This window comes from Petromyzon marinus, chromosome 11 (assembly GCF_048934315.1).
Source record: "Petromyzon marinus isolate PM22_M1 ecotype Great Lakes invasive population chromosome 11, UKy_Petmar_22M1.pri1.0, whole genome shotgun sequence".
Taxonomy (NCBI): domain Eukaryota; kingdom Metazoa; phylum Chordata; class Hyperoartia; order Petromyzontiformes; family Petromyzontidae; genus Petromyzon; species Petromyzon marinus.
Window position 1 is genome coordinate 24,561,665 of NC_133677.1, and position 15,036 is coordinate 24,576,700.

A 15,036-nucleotide genomic window follows, 5' to 3' on the forward strand; every position below is an offset into this window, starting at 1 on the left:
CGTATTCTATTATTTAATTTATTTTCTGTCAACGTGACTTTACCGAAAGAACCAAAGAGTAATTCCTGCAGTCACGAAAACTTTGAATCTAGTTTTAGCGTGTTAATGTTAAATAAACGTGTTGTCTCCTATAGAAGCCTGAGTCTCCATTTGAGCCCACTACAACTGGTGTTGGAAGTGGCCAAACGTTAGTTAATTAACTATAGATTATGGAGACTAGGCGAACAATACGTACCAGGTCTCCAGATGAAGAGGACGACGACCCACCGGCCCCGGGGATGTCGGCGCAATCCCCCAGCCCCCACTGGGGGCCTGGGGTGTCCACCTCCGGTTCCAAACCGCCCTCCAAATTGCCTTACCTACGAGTCCTACTTGGTACAGGCCGGACCCGCTATTGCCCCCTGTTGGGCCCTGACTGCAGCTACATATTTTCCAGTAGTGGTGGCGGCGTATTACGCCTGACAATTACCCACCACATTAAGAAGCACGATGGTAGCTTGCAGTTGTGTGTCGACTTTAGGAAGCTTCATAAGATATCGGTGGCTGACGCGTATCCTCTCCCTCGGATGGACGATTCCCTGGACGCTATGGCGGGAGTACACAACTTCTCCACCCTTGATCTCCTGTCCGGATTTTGGCATTTGCCACTAAATGAGGCCTCTAAACCCAAACGGCTTTTCGAACACCTCAAGGCCTGTTTGAATTAAATCAGCTTCCCATTGGACTCCACGCAGCACCGGCTACGTTCCAATGACTGATGGAGCTGGTGCTGGCTGGACTTCAATGGGACTCATGCTTACAATACCTCGACGATGTCATCGTCTTCAGCCGTACGTTCAAAGAACATCTTGATTGGTTACGCGCTGTCTTTCTTAAAATGCGAGCAGCCCATCTCAAATTCAAGCCGCAGAAGTGTTACCCCCTTCAGAAATCCGTGCGGTATCTCGGTCATATTGTCAGTAAATCGGGCATGGCGATAGATCCCGACAAAACCACGTGTGTTCGGACGTGGCCGACCCCCACGTTGATGATGCAGGTGCAGAGTTTTATTGGTTTTGCGTCTTATTATCGCCGGTTTGTCACTGGGTTCGCTACCTTCGCAAAACCTCTCCACGCCTTGACGGTTATGGGTCAGAGGTTTCATTGGGGGGAGGAGGAAGCTGCATTTGTTGCGCTTCGCAATTCCCCTCCGCTACTCTGACTTTGCCATGCCGTGTGTCCTTGATACTGACGCAACCAACACCAGCATTGGCGCGGTTCTGTCCCAGGTTGTCAACGGGGTGGAGTGTGTTGTTGCATACGGCAGCAGAGTGCTGTCGCCAGCCGAACAGCGTTACTGTGTCACGCGCCGGGAACTATTCAGGTCTCCCGCATTAACGAGTTGATTGCTCTGGACATCCCTGGTTCGGTTCCCGTCACCCCTCGTGGGAATAAATATTTGTTGGTTGGCGTCCAATATTTATCGCGCTGGCCGATGGCCTGGCAGCTATGGATGGGAGCCATCCGGTAGTGCCACCTAGGCACATGCCATGGTACAATGGTGAGCACACAGGACTTGTAATCAATACAGAGGTACTATGTACAGGGGCGGCAAGCAGCTAAAAAATGGTGCACGTTTATTATAAATACGACATTCTCAAATGGTTTCGAAATTAAGTGTCTTATCAGCAGAATCGTGCAGAGTTTCTGCCGAACATACACAGCATTAGTTCCTAACACACTTTGGCAGAGTTGGTGTCACTGCCTGGGAAAGGAACATTAATGGTGATTTTGTGGAAAGTCAGGTGAAATGGGTGGTTGGTCAGACTGACCAGCACCCTGTGCTGTGTGGATCGCTCGTGGTTCTGGCCACCAATCGCCAAGCAAATTGGTTGCAGAGACTTCCACGTGTAGAGTGACTTCAGTTGTGTGCAACCGAGTTGCGCAACTGCTTGCACCGGCTGTGGCCGTGTGCGGAAAGCTAACTCGGGTCAAACCTGGGTTTCGAAGCGCGGTGTAGCGTTAACCATGACACTACCGCTCCACACAATCACACACACGCGAAGATCGACACCAAATACGTGCTCTGTTGCACCGCACAGCAACTCACACGCACACTGCAGTGTCCAATAACAACACAAATGTATTAATCATGACAACCACCTGCTCTGCCACTCAAAGCAATGTCCATCACATGGCCATCAACGCGACACATATAGTTCATCACGGTCACCCGACCAGCAGGAGTCACGTGTGTGAGCAGTCCGTGAATGTCGCCGGGCTATGGTGATGCAGTGGTGTGGGTTGGACAAGGGGCGGATGATGATGTCTGTCGTGGAAATCTGTGGAGCGGCACGGAACAAAAGTGGGACGGGTGGCCCAGTGTGGAGCAGGAGCCGCTCGGCTGGGACGAAGGTGGGGAGGAATCCACTGATCCGGTGGAGGCGTGGGGAGGAGGGCGGGACGCCGCGTGAAGCGCGACTCGTGGGAGTGGTGCCAGGCAGAAGGGGCACCTGGGACTCCGTACGCGGGACCCCGGCCGTTGCACCTGGGCTGGGGGGGGATCCGCTGCCCTGCAGGTGGAGCGAGGCCGGGGGGAAGGTGCTCTCGGTCCGGGTGGATGGGACGAATCAATGCGGATGGAGTTGAGGATTCGAGAGGAGGTTTGCGGAGGCGGGGAGGAAGGCGGCTGTTGCGGGACTTGCGGTAACGCTGCCGTGAAGAATAGGGAGCAAAAGACTCGTGTGCCGGGCCCGGTCTGGTATCACGGTGGCGTGGAGGAACCCAGGGCTCTGGTGGAGGTGGAGGCAGGTGGAAAGCAGGGAGCTCCCAATCCTGGGGTTTAGCTTGATTACTCATGGGTGGAGGTGATGGTGCGAGTGGCGGTGGTGGCGATAGTGGCAGTGGAAGCGATGGCAGAAGTGGAGGTTGAGGCAATGGCAGGAGTGAAGGTGGAGTCGATGTCAGCAGTGGGGGTAGAGTTGATATCAGTGGTGGAGGCAATGGCCTGAGTAGAGATGGAGGCGATGGCAGCAGTGGAGTTGAGGATTCGAGAGGAGGTTTGCGGAGGCGGGGAGGAAGGCGGCTGTTGCGGGACTTGCGGTAACGCTGCCGTGAAGAACAGGGAGCAAAAGACTCGTGTGCCGGGCCCGGTCTGGTATCACGGTGGGGTGGAGGAGCCCAGGGCTCTGGTGGAGGTGGAGGCAGGTGGAAAGCAGGGAGCTCCCAATCCTGGGGGTTAGCTTGATTACTCATGGGTGGAGGTGATGGTGCGAGTGGCGGTGGTGGCGATAGTGGCAGTGGAGGCGATGGCAGAAGTGAAGGTTGAGGCAATGGCAGGAGTGAAGGTGGAGTCGATGTCAGCAGTGGGGGTAGAGTTGATATCAGTGGTGGAGGCAATGGCCTGAGTAGAGATGGAGGCGATGGCAGCAGTGGAGCCGATGGCCCGATTGGAGGTGTAGGCGATGGCAGCAGTGGGGGCGATGTCCTGAGTAGAGATGGAGGCGATGGCCTGAGTAGAGGTGGAGACGATGGCCTGAGTAGAGGTGGAGGCGATGGCCTGAGTAGAGGTAGAGGCGATGGCCTGAGTTGAGGTGGAGACGATGGCATGAGTAGAGGTGGAGGCGATGGCCTGAGTAGAGATGGAGGCGATGGCCTGAGTAGAGGTGGAGGCGATGGCCTGAGTGGAGGTGGAGGCGATGGCCTGAGTAGAGGTGGAGGCGATGGCCTGAGTGGAGGTGGAGGCGATGGCCTGAGTAGAGGTGGAGGCGATGGCCCGAGTGGAGGTGGAGAAGATGGCCCGAGTGGAGGTGGAGGCGATGGCCTGAGTGGAGGTGGAGGCGATGGAAGCAGTGGAGGTGGAGTTGATATCAGTGGGGGAGGCGATGGCCTGAGTAGAGATGGAGACGATGTCCTGAGTGGAGGTGGAGGCGATGGCCTGAGTAGAGGTGGAGGCGATGGCCTGAGTTGAGGTGGAGACGATGGCATGAGTAGAGGTGGAGGCGATGGCCTGAGTAGAGATGGAGGCGATGGCCTGAGTAGAGGTGGAGGCGATGGCCTGAGTAGAGGTGGAGGCGATGGCCCGAGTGGAGGTAGAGGCGATTGCCTGAGTGGAGGTGGAGGCGATGGCCTGAGTAGAGGTGGAGGCGATGGCCTGAGTGGAGGTGGAGGCGATGGCCTGAGTAGAGGTGGAGGCGATGGCCCGAGTGGAGGTGGAGAAGATGGCCCGAGTGGAGGTGGAGGCGATGGCCTGAGTGGAGGTGGAGGCGATGGAAGCAGTGGAGGTGGAGTTGATATCAGTGGGGGAGGCGATGGCCTGAGTAGAGATGGAGACGATGGCCTGAGTGGAGGTGGAGGCGATGGCCTGAGTAGAGGTGGAGGCGATGGCCTGAGTAGAGGTGGAGGCGATGGCCCGAGTGGAGGTGGAGGCGATGGCCCGAGTGGAGGTGGAGGCGATGGCCCGAGTGGAGGTGGAGGCGATGGAAGCATTGGAGGTGGAGTTGATATCAGTGGGGGAGGCGATGGCCTGAGTAGAGATGGAGGCGATGGCCTGAGTGGAGGTGGAGGCGATGGCAGCGGGGGAGGCGATGGCAGCGGTGGAGGCGATGGCCCGAGTAGAGATGGAGGCAATGGCCCGAGTGGAGGTGGAGGCGATGGCCCCAGTGGGAGCGATGGCCTGAGTGGAGCTGGATTCTTCAGGTGAGGAGCACAGCTCTGCTTGGTGCCGGGGCTGTTTCCCCTCCCCTGCGCCCGCCGCTTTCGTCTCCGCGCCGCGGCCATACGAGCCCAGGGACTCGGTGCTCGGCCGAGACCTCCACCTTTCTTTCTCTGCAGCGCCCGGGAAATCTTCCTCCTTCCAGTCCTCATCCTCATTCTCATCGCTCTCTGCAAAAGTTACGAAAAACATCAACGGCGTCATTAGCTGAATCTCCCTGCTCCGTGTCTGTGAGTGCGTTGTGACCCTGGGGACAGACTTGCGAGTTTGTTTTTTACGTTTTTGAGCCAGGAGGCCAGGATTGGGAAAAACTTGGGCCACTTTTCATCCAGGCAACTGGAGAGCAGCACAGACTAAGTCTTACTTACCAAACATTTAAACTAACAACAGCATACTCTTTGGTATCTTTCGGTAAAATCACGTAGATAGAAAAATAACTAATAAAGTGAAACCTTGGATTGCGAGCATAATGCCTTCTGGAAACGTGCTCTTAATCCAAAGCACTCGTATATCAAAGCGAATTTCCCCCATAAGAAATAATGGAAACTCAGATGATTCGTTCCACAAACCAAAAATACCGTATTCATATAAAAAATATTAATACAAAATACCTTTTTATATTTTTATTATTTAATATAAAGTAATCAAATTTATTAATTACATTTAATCGTGGCTGGTGTGAGGGAGACGAGATAGAGGATGGTTATTGTGTAGGACGACTTTCACTTGCAGTACAGTTACTAAAGAACAGTCACTACACATGGACACAAAATAAAAAAATGCTTTACGCACACACACGTATTCACAACACTACAGTACTGTAGTAAACAGTATACACGTAGTCACAACACTATAGTACTGTAGTAAACAGTATACACGTGGTCACAACACTATAGTACCATAGTAAACAAGATAGGTTCGCACGGATGTTGACTATACGAGTGAGGCACACCGACTGAGACCGAGCATGGGAGACGATTACCCACAATCCTGCAGTATACACGTGGTCACAACACTATAGTACTATAGTAAACAGTATACACGTGGTCACAACACTATAGTACTGTAGTAAACAGTACACACGTGGTCACAACACTATAGTACTGTAGTAAACAGTATACACGTGGTCACAACACTATAGTACTATAGCAAATACAGTATACACGTGGTCACAACACTACAGTACTATAGTAAACAGTATACACGTGGTCACAACACTATAGTACTGTAGTAAACAGTATACACGTGGTCACACTATAGTACTATAGTAAACAGTACACACGTGGTCACAACACTATAGTACTGTAGTAAACAGTATACACGTGGTCACAACACTATAGTACTATAGTAAACATTACACACGTGATCACAACACTATAGTACTGTAGTAAACATTACACACGTGGTCACAACACTATAGTACTGTAGCAAACAGTGTACACGTGGTCACAACACTATAGTACTATAGTAAACAGTACACACGTGGTCACACCACTATAGTACTGTAGTAAACAGTATACACGTGGTCACAACATTATAGTACTATAGTAAACAGTATACACGTGGTCACAACACTATAGTACTATAGTAAACAGTATAGACGTGGTCACAACACTATAGTACTATAGTAAACAGTATACACGTGGTCACAACACTATAGTACTGTAGTAAACAGTATACACGTGGTCCCAACACTATAGTACTATAGTAAACAGTATACACGTGGTCCCAACACTATAGTACTATAGTAAACAGTATACACGTGGTCACAACACTACAGTACTATAGTAAACAGTATACACTTGGTCACAACACTATAGTACTGTAGTAAACAGTATACACGTGGTCACAACACTATAGTACCGTAGTAAACAGTATACACATGGTCACAACACTATAGTACTATAGGAAACAGTATACACGTGGTCACAACACTATAGTACTGTAGTAAACAGTATACACGTGGTCCCAACACTATAGTACTATAGTAAACAGTATACACGTGGTCACAACACTATAGTACTATAGTAAACAGTATACACGTGGTCACAACACTATAATACTATAGTAAACAGTATACACGTGGTCACAACAATATAGTACTGTAGTAAACAGTATACACGTGGTCCCAACACTATAGTACTATAGTAAACAGTATACACGTGGTCACAAGACTATAGTACTGTAGTATACAGTATACACGTGGTCACAACACTACAGTACTATAGTAAACAGTATGCACGTGGTCACAACACTATAGTACTGTAGTAAACAGTATAGACGTGGTCACAACACTATAGTACTATAGTAAACAGTATACACATGGTCACAACACTATAGTACTATAGGAAACAGTATACACGTGGTCACAACACTATAGTACTGTAGTAAACAGTATACACGTGGTCCCAACACTATAGTACTATAGTAAACAGTATACACGTGGTCACAACACTATAGTACTGTAGTATACAGTATACACGTGGTCACAACACTACAGTACTATAGTAAACAGTATGCACGTGGTCACAACACTATAGTACTGTAGTAAACAGTATAGACGTGGTCACAACACTATAGTACTATAGTAAACAGTATACACATGGTCACAACACTATAGTACTATAGTAAACAGTATACACGTGGTCACAACACTATAGTACTGTAGTAAACAGTATACACGTGGTCCCAACACTATAGTACTATAGTAAACAGTATACACGTGGTCACAACACTATAGTACTGTAGTATACAGTATACACGTGGTCACAACACTACAGTACTATAGTAAACAGTATGCACGTGGTCACAACACTATAGTACTGTAGTAAACAGTATAGACGTGGTCACAACACTATAGTACTATAGTAAACAGTATACACATGGTCACAACACTATAGTACTATAGTAAACAGTATACACATGGTCACAACACTATAGTACTATAGGAAACAGTATACACGTGGTCACAACACTATAGTACTGTAGTAAACAGTATACACGTGGTCCCAACACTATAGTAATGTAGTAAACATTACACACGTGGTCACAACACTATAGTACTGTAGTAAACAGTGTACACGTGGTCACAACACTATAGTACTATAGTAAACAGTAAACACGTGGTCACAACACTATAGTACTATAGTAAACAGTATACACGTGGTCACAACACTATAGTACTGTAGTAAACAATATACACGTGGTCACAACACTATAGTACTATAGTAAACAGTATACACGTGGTCACAACACTATAGTACTGTAGTAAACAGTATAGACGTGGTCACAACACTATAGTACTGTAGTAAACAGTATACACGTGGTCACAACACTATAGTACTGTAGTAAACAGTATACACGTGGTCACAACACTATAGTACTGTAGTAAACAGTATAGACGTGGTCACAACACTATAGTACTGTAGTAAACAGTATACACGTGGTCACAACACTATAGTACTGTAGTAAACAGTATACACGTGGTCACACTATAGTACTATAGTAAACAGTATACACGTGGTCACAACACTATAGTACTGTAGTAAACAGTATACACGTGGTCACAACACTATAGTACTGTAGTAAACATTACACACGTGATCACAACACTATAGTACTGTGGTAAACATTACACACGTGGTCACAACACTATAGTACTGTAGCAAACAGTGTACACGTGGTCACAACACTATAGTACTATAGTAAACAGTACACACGTGGTCACACCACTATAGAACTGTAGTAAACAGTATACACGTGGTCACAACATTATAGTACTATAGTAAACAGTATACACGTGGTCACAACACTATAGTACTATAGTAAACAGTATAGACGTGGTCAACAAAACTATAGTACTATAGTAAACAGTATACACGTGGTCACAACACTATAGTACTGTAGTAAACAGTATACACGTGGTCCCAACACTATAGTACTATAGTAAACAGTATACACGTGGTCACAACACTATAGTACTGTAGTAAACAGTATACACGTGGTCCCAACACTATAGTACTATAGTAAACAGTATACACGTGGTCACAACTCTACAGTACTATAGTAAACAGTATACACTTGGTCTCAACACTATAGTACTGTAGTAAACAGTATACACGTGGTCCCAACACTATAGTACTATAGTAAACAGTATACACATGGTCACAACACTATAGTACTATAGGAAACAGTATACACGTGGTCACAACACTATAGTACTGTAGTAAACAGTATACACGTGGTCCCAACACTATAGTACTATAGTAAACAGTATACACGTGGTCACAACACTATAGTACTGTAGTATACAGTATACACGTGGTCACAACACTACAGTACTATAGTAAATAGTATGCACGTGGTCACAACACTATAGTACTGTAGTAAACAGTATACACGTGGTCACAACACTATAGTACTATAGTAAACAGTATACACATGGTCACAACACTATAGTACTATAGTAAACAGTATACACGTGGTCACAACACTATAGTACTGTAGTAAACAGTATACACGTGGTCCCAACACTATAGTACTATAGTAAACAGTATACACGTGGTCACAACACTATAGTACTGTAGTATACAGTATACACGTGGTCACACCACTACAGTACTATAGTAAACAGTATGCACGTGGTCACAACACTATAGTACTGTAGTAAACAGTATAGACGTGGTCACAACACTATAGTACTGTAGTAAACAGTATACACGTGGTCCCAACACTATAGTACTATAGTAAACAGTATACACGTGGTCACAACACTATAGTACTGTAGTAAACAGTATACACGTGGTCCCAACACTATAGTACTATAGTAAACAGTATACACGTGGTCAAAACACTATAGTACTATAGTAAACAGTATACACGTGGTCACAACACTATAGTACTATATTAAACAGTATACACGTGGTCACAACACCATAGTACTGTAGTAAACAGTATACACGTGGTCACAACACAAGCAATCGTCTTCAGGTGAAATAATACAGCAGGCGGACTGCTGAGACAGGAAGAAATGTAGCGAGAGAGCTACTGCAACCAAAGGTTACACTATATACGTTTGTGGTGGGATTTGCAAGTAAATGTAAGATCGCAGAGCAAGCATACCCCGGCTAATCCCTCGGCTACTCCGAGGGGGAGTGGGAGCGGAGGGGCTGCCGTAACGGGCGAGATAGTGGGGGTGAAATTTACAGAGGGTACAAGCTGATAGAAAGAGGATCAAACTCAGCAAACTTAGAAATGTAATGCAACTCATTGAGTCGGCCAACACAACAAATAATACTTTGCCTGGTTGATCACCGTCCTTCTCTGCTTGTGTGTCTCCCTGTGTGTGGGGAGCGGTGGTGCAGCTGTTAGCGCTACGCTGCGCTATGAACCTGGCGACCCGGGTTCGATTCCCGCTCACGGCCAACACCAGTGACGATTATCTGAACCGGTCCCGGGCCTCCCCTAGGTCGACTCAGCCTCAAATGAGTACCTGGTGCGGTGTGTAAACATCGCCACTAGGGAGACAAAGGCGGTCGGGCGTGGTGCTGGCCACCCACCCCCTCGTGTACTGTTCCGGCCTTCACAGGTGCTCGCTAACAGCACTTGCCCCTACAGTCTGTTCAGGCTATACGGGGGATCTTTGTGTCTCCCTGTCTGTGTTTGGTCTCTCTCTCTCAAATTTAGTTTCACCTGATGACGACTGCTTGAGTTGCAATCGAAACGTCGTATTCTATTATTTTGTTTATTTTTTCTACGTGACTTTACCGAAAGACCATTGAGTAACAACAGTGTTTTTACGAATCACAGCTAAGAGACAAACAACATTATATTTTCTATTAAACATAACATTTTAATAACATGTTAAAAAATACTTTAAATCTCATCACTGCTCCTCATACTCAATCCGTGATCAGTGCCGGATTATCCTCGGAACAAAATAATCATTAGCTGTGGGCCCCGCACTTTCAAGCGCCCCGCGCTAAATGATCTCACCCTATAAATCCCCGTTCAGTGATTCTGTACTTGCTCTATTACTATAGTAAAATTACAATTACTTTACTATGCAAGTTAAAAACTTCGTGCTTTATAATTGTGTTTTTTATTTATTCTGGGCACCTTTATAATATAAGCTACAGGACCCGCACGAGCTTAATCCGGCACTGTCCGGGATACTGTTCCAGTGCCCAACCAGGCTGTTGAAGACACCGTGAGTGGAGTTGAGGGGGATCGGTGGAGGTGTGAAGGGGGCGAGTGATGCCGACGGGTTGCGAGGGGGTCATCCGAGAGGGTGCCCAGTGGGGAGATGAAGCAATGAAATCGCTCCACGTGCAGGTGCTGGGTGGATTACTGCACAGCGGCATCGTGGGAGGTGGCGACGGCTCGTGGAGGTCTCTACCCACTAGTGGATTGACCATGGCTGATGGTGGTGGTGATGATGATGGATGTTGCTCACTCACTTGGCGATGTATGAAACGCCAGAGATGCACGGCGATGTGCAGGGTGTTCAGCAGCACGGTGGAGCTGATGGCCTCCTTGCAGCCGCTGTACAGTTGACCCACAGCGTGGAGCAGAGCAGGGAGCGCGCTGTCCACTATGGCCTGGCAGCTGCTGCTCAGCTCACCCATAGCCTGCAGGAGGGCAGGGAGCACGCTGTCCACAATGTCCTCACTGTGGCTACTGAACATCGGTCCCCAGGTGGCGACCCCTGCTGATGCAGAGACGTTCTTCACGAGTCCCGAGTAGTTGATCGTGGTGGTGGTGGTGTTGGAGGCGTTAATGTCCGAACCCCCACGCCGAGATCCTCCGAGGAGCTCCACCATCGGCTGCGTGAGCAGCAGAACCACAGTGAGGACAGCCGTGAAGATCGCCATGGTGGTGGTGGTGGCGAAGGTCTCTGAAGAACTCGAAGTGGAGGAGCAGCGTGGGGTGAGGTGGTTTCCTCTCCAGGAGCCGACTCCACTCTGACCTCTGCCGTGACGTCACCGGGCCATGACGTCACCGTGACGTCAGAGGTTTCCACGGCTCTTACGTCATTATAGCATTTGGAACGTGGCTGTGCAATGGAACATCAACACGTGATGCACTACAACACTGTATTGTTTATAGAATTGTAATACAATACTAATTATTCACATCTGAGACAGAACATCGGCAGAGGAGGGAGCCTCACTCCTCACTTCTCCCAACCAGCTTAAAAGTCGCTACGAATCTTAACAGCGTTCATTGAAGCTCTGTGGATGTGTAGGCCTTACTTTAACATATATTTCTGTGACCAGTCACAAGCTAATCCCTTAGCTATTTCAATGCTAAATTCGCCTAGTTATTTCAATGCTAAATTCTCCTGTTTTGATTTGTACTAAGTGCCTCGGTGAATGTGTATGCTCTGACTTCAACGTAACTATTTCTGTAGCAGTTACAAGCGAGTCACTCAGCCATTTCAATGCTAAATTCTATGCTAATCCCATTGTCAAGGGGTGCCTCTGCGGATGTGTATGCCTTAACTTAGCTATTTCAATGCTAAATTCTATGCTAATTCCTTTTAACAATGGGGGCCTCTGCGGATGTGTATGCTTTAACTTTTAACATAGCTATTTCTGTGACCAGTCACAAGCTAATCATTCAGCCATTTCAATGCTAAATTTTATGCTAATTCCTTCGTCAAGGCTCTTTGTTCCTCTCACACAGCTTAAAAGCCGTGATCTGAACGTGGCTCTTTCACTCCAGCGCTGTCCTACCAGACAGTCTCGCCCCCTTCACCTGATGAAGGCCGCTTGTGTTGTGGCCGAAACGTCGTGAGAATATTATTGTGTTATTTTATTTTATAAATTTATTATTTTATTCTCATTCTACGTGACTTTACCGAAAGAACCAAAGAAGATGTAGGTTTTTACTTTAACATAGCCATTTCCGTGACCAGTCACAAGCTAATCCCTCAGCTATTTGCACAAGCTAATCCCTTAGCTATTTCAATGCTAAATTACTAGTTGCCTCTGTGGATGTGTAGGTTTTGACTTTAACATAGCCATTCCTGTGACCAGTCACAAGCTAATCCCTTAGCTATTTCAATGCTAAATTACTAGTTGCCTCTGTGGATGTGTCGGTTTTGACTTTAACATAGCCAATTCCGTGACCAGTCACAAGCTAATCCCTCAGCTATTGATATGTAAACCCCTTTGTCAAGGTGCCTTACTTCTCCCAACCAGCTTAAAAGTCGCTACGAATCTTAACATCGTTAATTGAAGCTCTGTCGTCCCGACAGTACTGTACCTTTCACCTAAAGACGGCCGCTTGCGTTGTGGCCAAAACGTCGTGAGAATTTTATTGTGTTTTTTATTATTTTATTCTCATTCTACGTGACTTTACCGAAAGAACCAAAGAAAATAAAATAATAAAGATATAAAACAATAAAATTCCCCAAATCAAAATTCATATACTGTTGATTTATTCACTCCATCTCCGCAGTGGACACTGCCGGTTGTGTTCCTTCCTTAGCTCCCATTCCCACGTTAGTCTCGACCACCGGCCGTCATCACTTCAAGTTGTGTGTCCTGCCTCACCCCACCTTTCTAAACTAAAATTACGTCCTTAATTATATGAAGTCATATGAAGTCCAATTGACGTGTCCGTCTTCCAGTATCAGTGTAATTCTTAGGATGTGCATCATCTCTACGCTTCCTTGTGCATTTCTAAACATTGGTTCTATTTTCCGTTTGTGATGCATCTGTTTGAAAAAAACGTTCTGCTTAAGGCATATGGCTCAGTTACGTTTCATTATTAAGTTAAGATAACAATAAGCACTTTGTTCTGCCCTGATACACCTCTCTTAATCATTTTCATCCGTCTTCCCCTTCAACAACCGCCCTACGTGTAGATGCACTTCTGTGTTTTCAAGGCTGTGTCCCTGTTCTTTTTGCGTTCAGTTTGTTATTCCCCCGCACCTCCAGTAAAGCATGGTTGGCTGCGTACGGTGCGAAAGAAGTTCACCATGCAAACATACGCTGCGTTGAAAAATGATTCTACTGACTGCAGACCAATCCTGGACAGATTTCTCAATACGAGTGCAATATCGAGGGTACAGATCAATACCAACTGAACACAGATGCTAATTCATGGACGTGTGGCAACTCTAGCCATGCCCATGCAAACATACACAACATCTTGACCATGAATCGCCTATGCGGCAGATTAAATGTCAAGCATTATACATTGAATTTCGATCTACTTTTGTTCGTTTTGATTTATTTTGGCGCAGTTTCAAGTAAGTATTTTTAATAGAATTATTATATTGCCATTTACTGTATAATTGTGATAATAGACCAAGCACTGAGACATTGCCCAGGGTTGGTCTACAATCGAAAAGGTGGCAACCCCATAGCACACCCTCATGTGTTCCAGTGTTAACACATCGTATGTTTGTATCTTGAAATTCTTTCGCACCGTACGTAGCCCACCGCTCCCCCCACCACACACGTGCACAGCAGCTCCAGAGAGCGACTTTTGGGTCAGAGGTAGCCGCATTGTACTGGGGCCGTCCATAAATGAGGGGGGGGGGGGGTGAGAAATGTGACGTCACATCAAAATGCGCAACTTTAAATAAATATAGACAACACGTTCTACGTAATTAAATAGACTTTTTAATAAATATTTTCTCCTACAACATCAGAGTGCAGCGCCACATTAAATAAGCACCACGATGACAATAGTTTAAAGCGATATGAAGCATGTTTTATTTTGGGGGGGGGGCACAGCTTTGTACCGTCATATTTGAGGGGGGGCTCTGACTCTTTGTGACGCCGCGTGACGATGGGAGGGGGGGTCAAAAATCGTCTAAAATCGCGTGACGTCATTTATGGACGGCCCCCACAGCGTGAAATAGCGCAACAAACCGAACCCGCGTACAGCGAGGGAAGCCCTGGCTGGTTTATCATTCATTAATCTCCAGTTCAGTCACAAACGAATCTCTTAGAGCCGAAGGCGCGATTCAGTATCACGTTGGCATGCCGTGTCAACCCGTACGGGGTTACCCCGTATTGGTGTACAGGGAGATTGAGTTCTCAGGTCCATACGGCTTACTAGAGCCGTTTCAAAACGGGCAAAACAATGTTTTGTGTTTCTCCCCTTGTGATGGGATTTTGTAGGATGAACGTTGAGATTTGTAAGGGGCACGGGGTGACCAATAAGGTCTGAATTGGTCTGTAATAAGAGAGGCAATGGTTAGGGGGTGACAGGTGTGCGTTGGCACTGCGTGCCACGTCGCGTTGTCATACAGCTGACACTCCGATGAGCAATGATTCGGCGACGCACGGTGCCAAAGGGGCCGTCCATAAATGACGTCACGCGAC

General features: G+C 47.0%; 1 protein-coding gene across 1 annotated transcript; it reads right to left on the minus strand.

Moving 5' to 3' along the window:
* Positions 1–3,130: 3,130 nt before the first annotated feature.
* LOC142924249 (uncharacterized) lies at positions 3,131–11,379 on the minus strand. The gene is made up of 3 exons (XM_076066235.1): positions 11,364–11,379; positions 11,152–11,310; positions 3,131–4,863 (listed from the first exon to the last, which is right to left on the minus strand). Exons 1-3 carry the CDS (start codon positions 11,377–11,379, stop codon positions 3,227–3,229), a joined length of 1,812 nt encoding a protein of 603 aa, XP_075922350.1. The 3' UTR covers positions 3,131–3,226.
* Between the last annotated feature and the right edge of the window lie 3,657 nt (positions 11,380–15,036).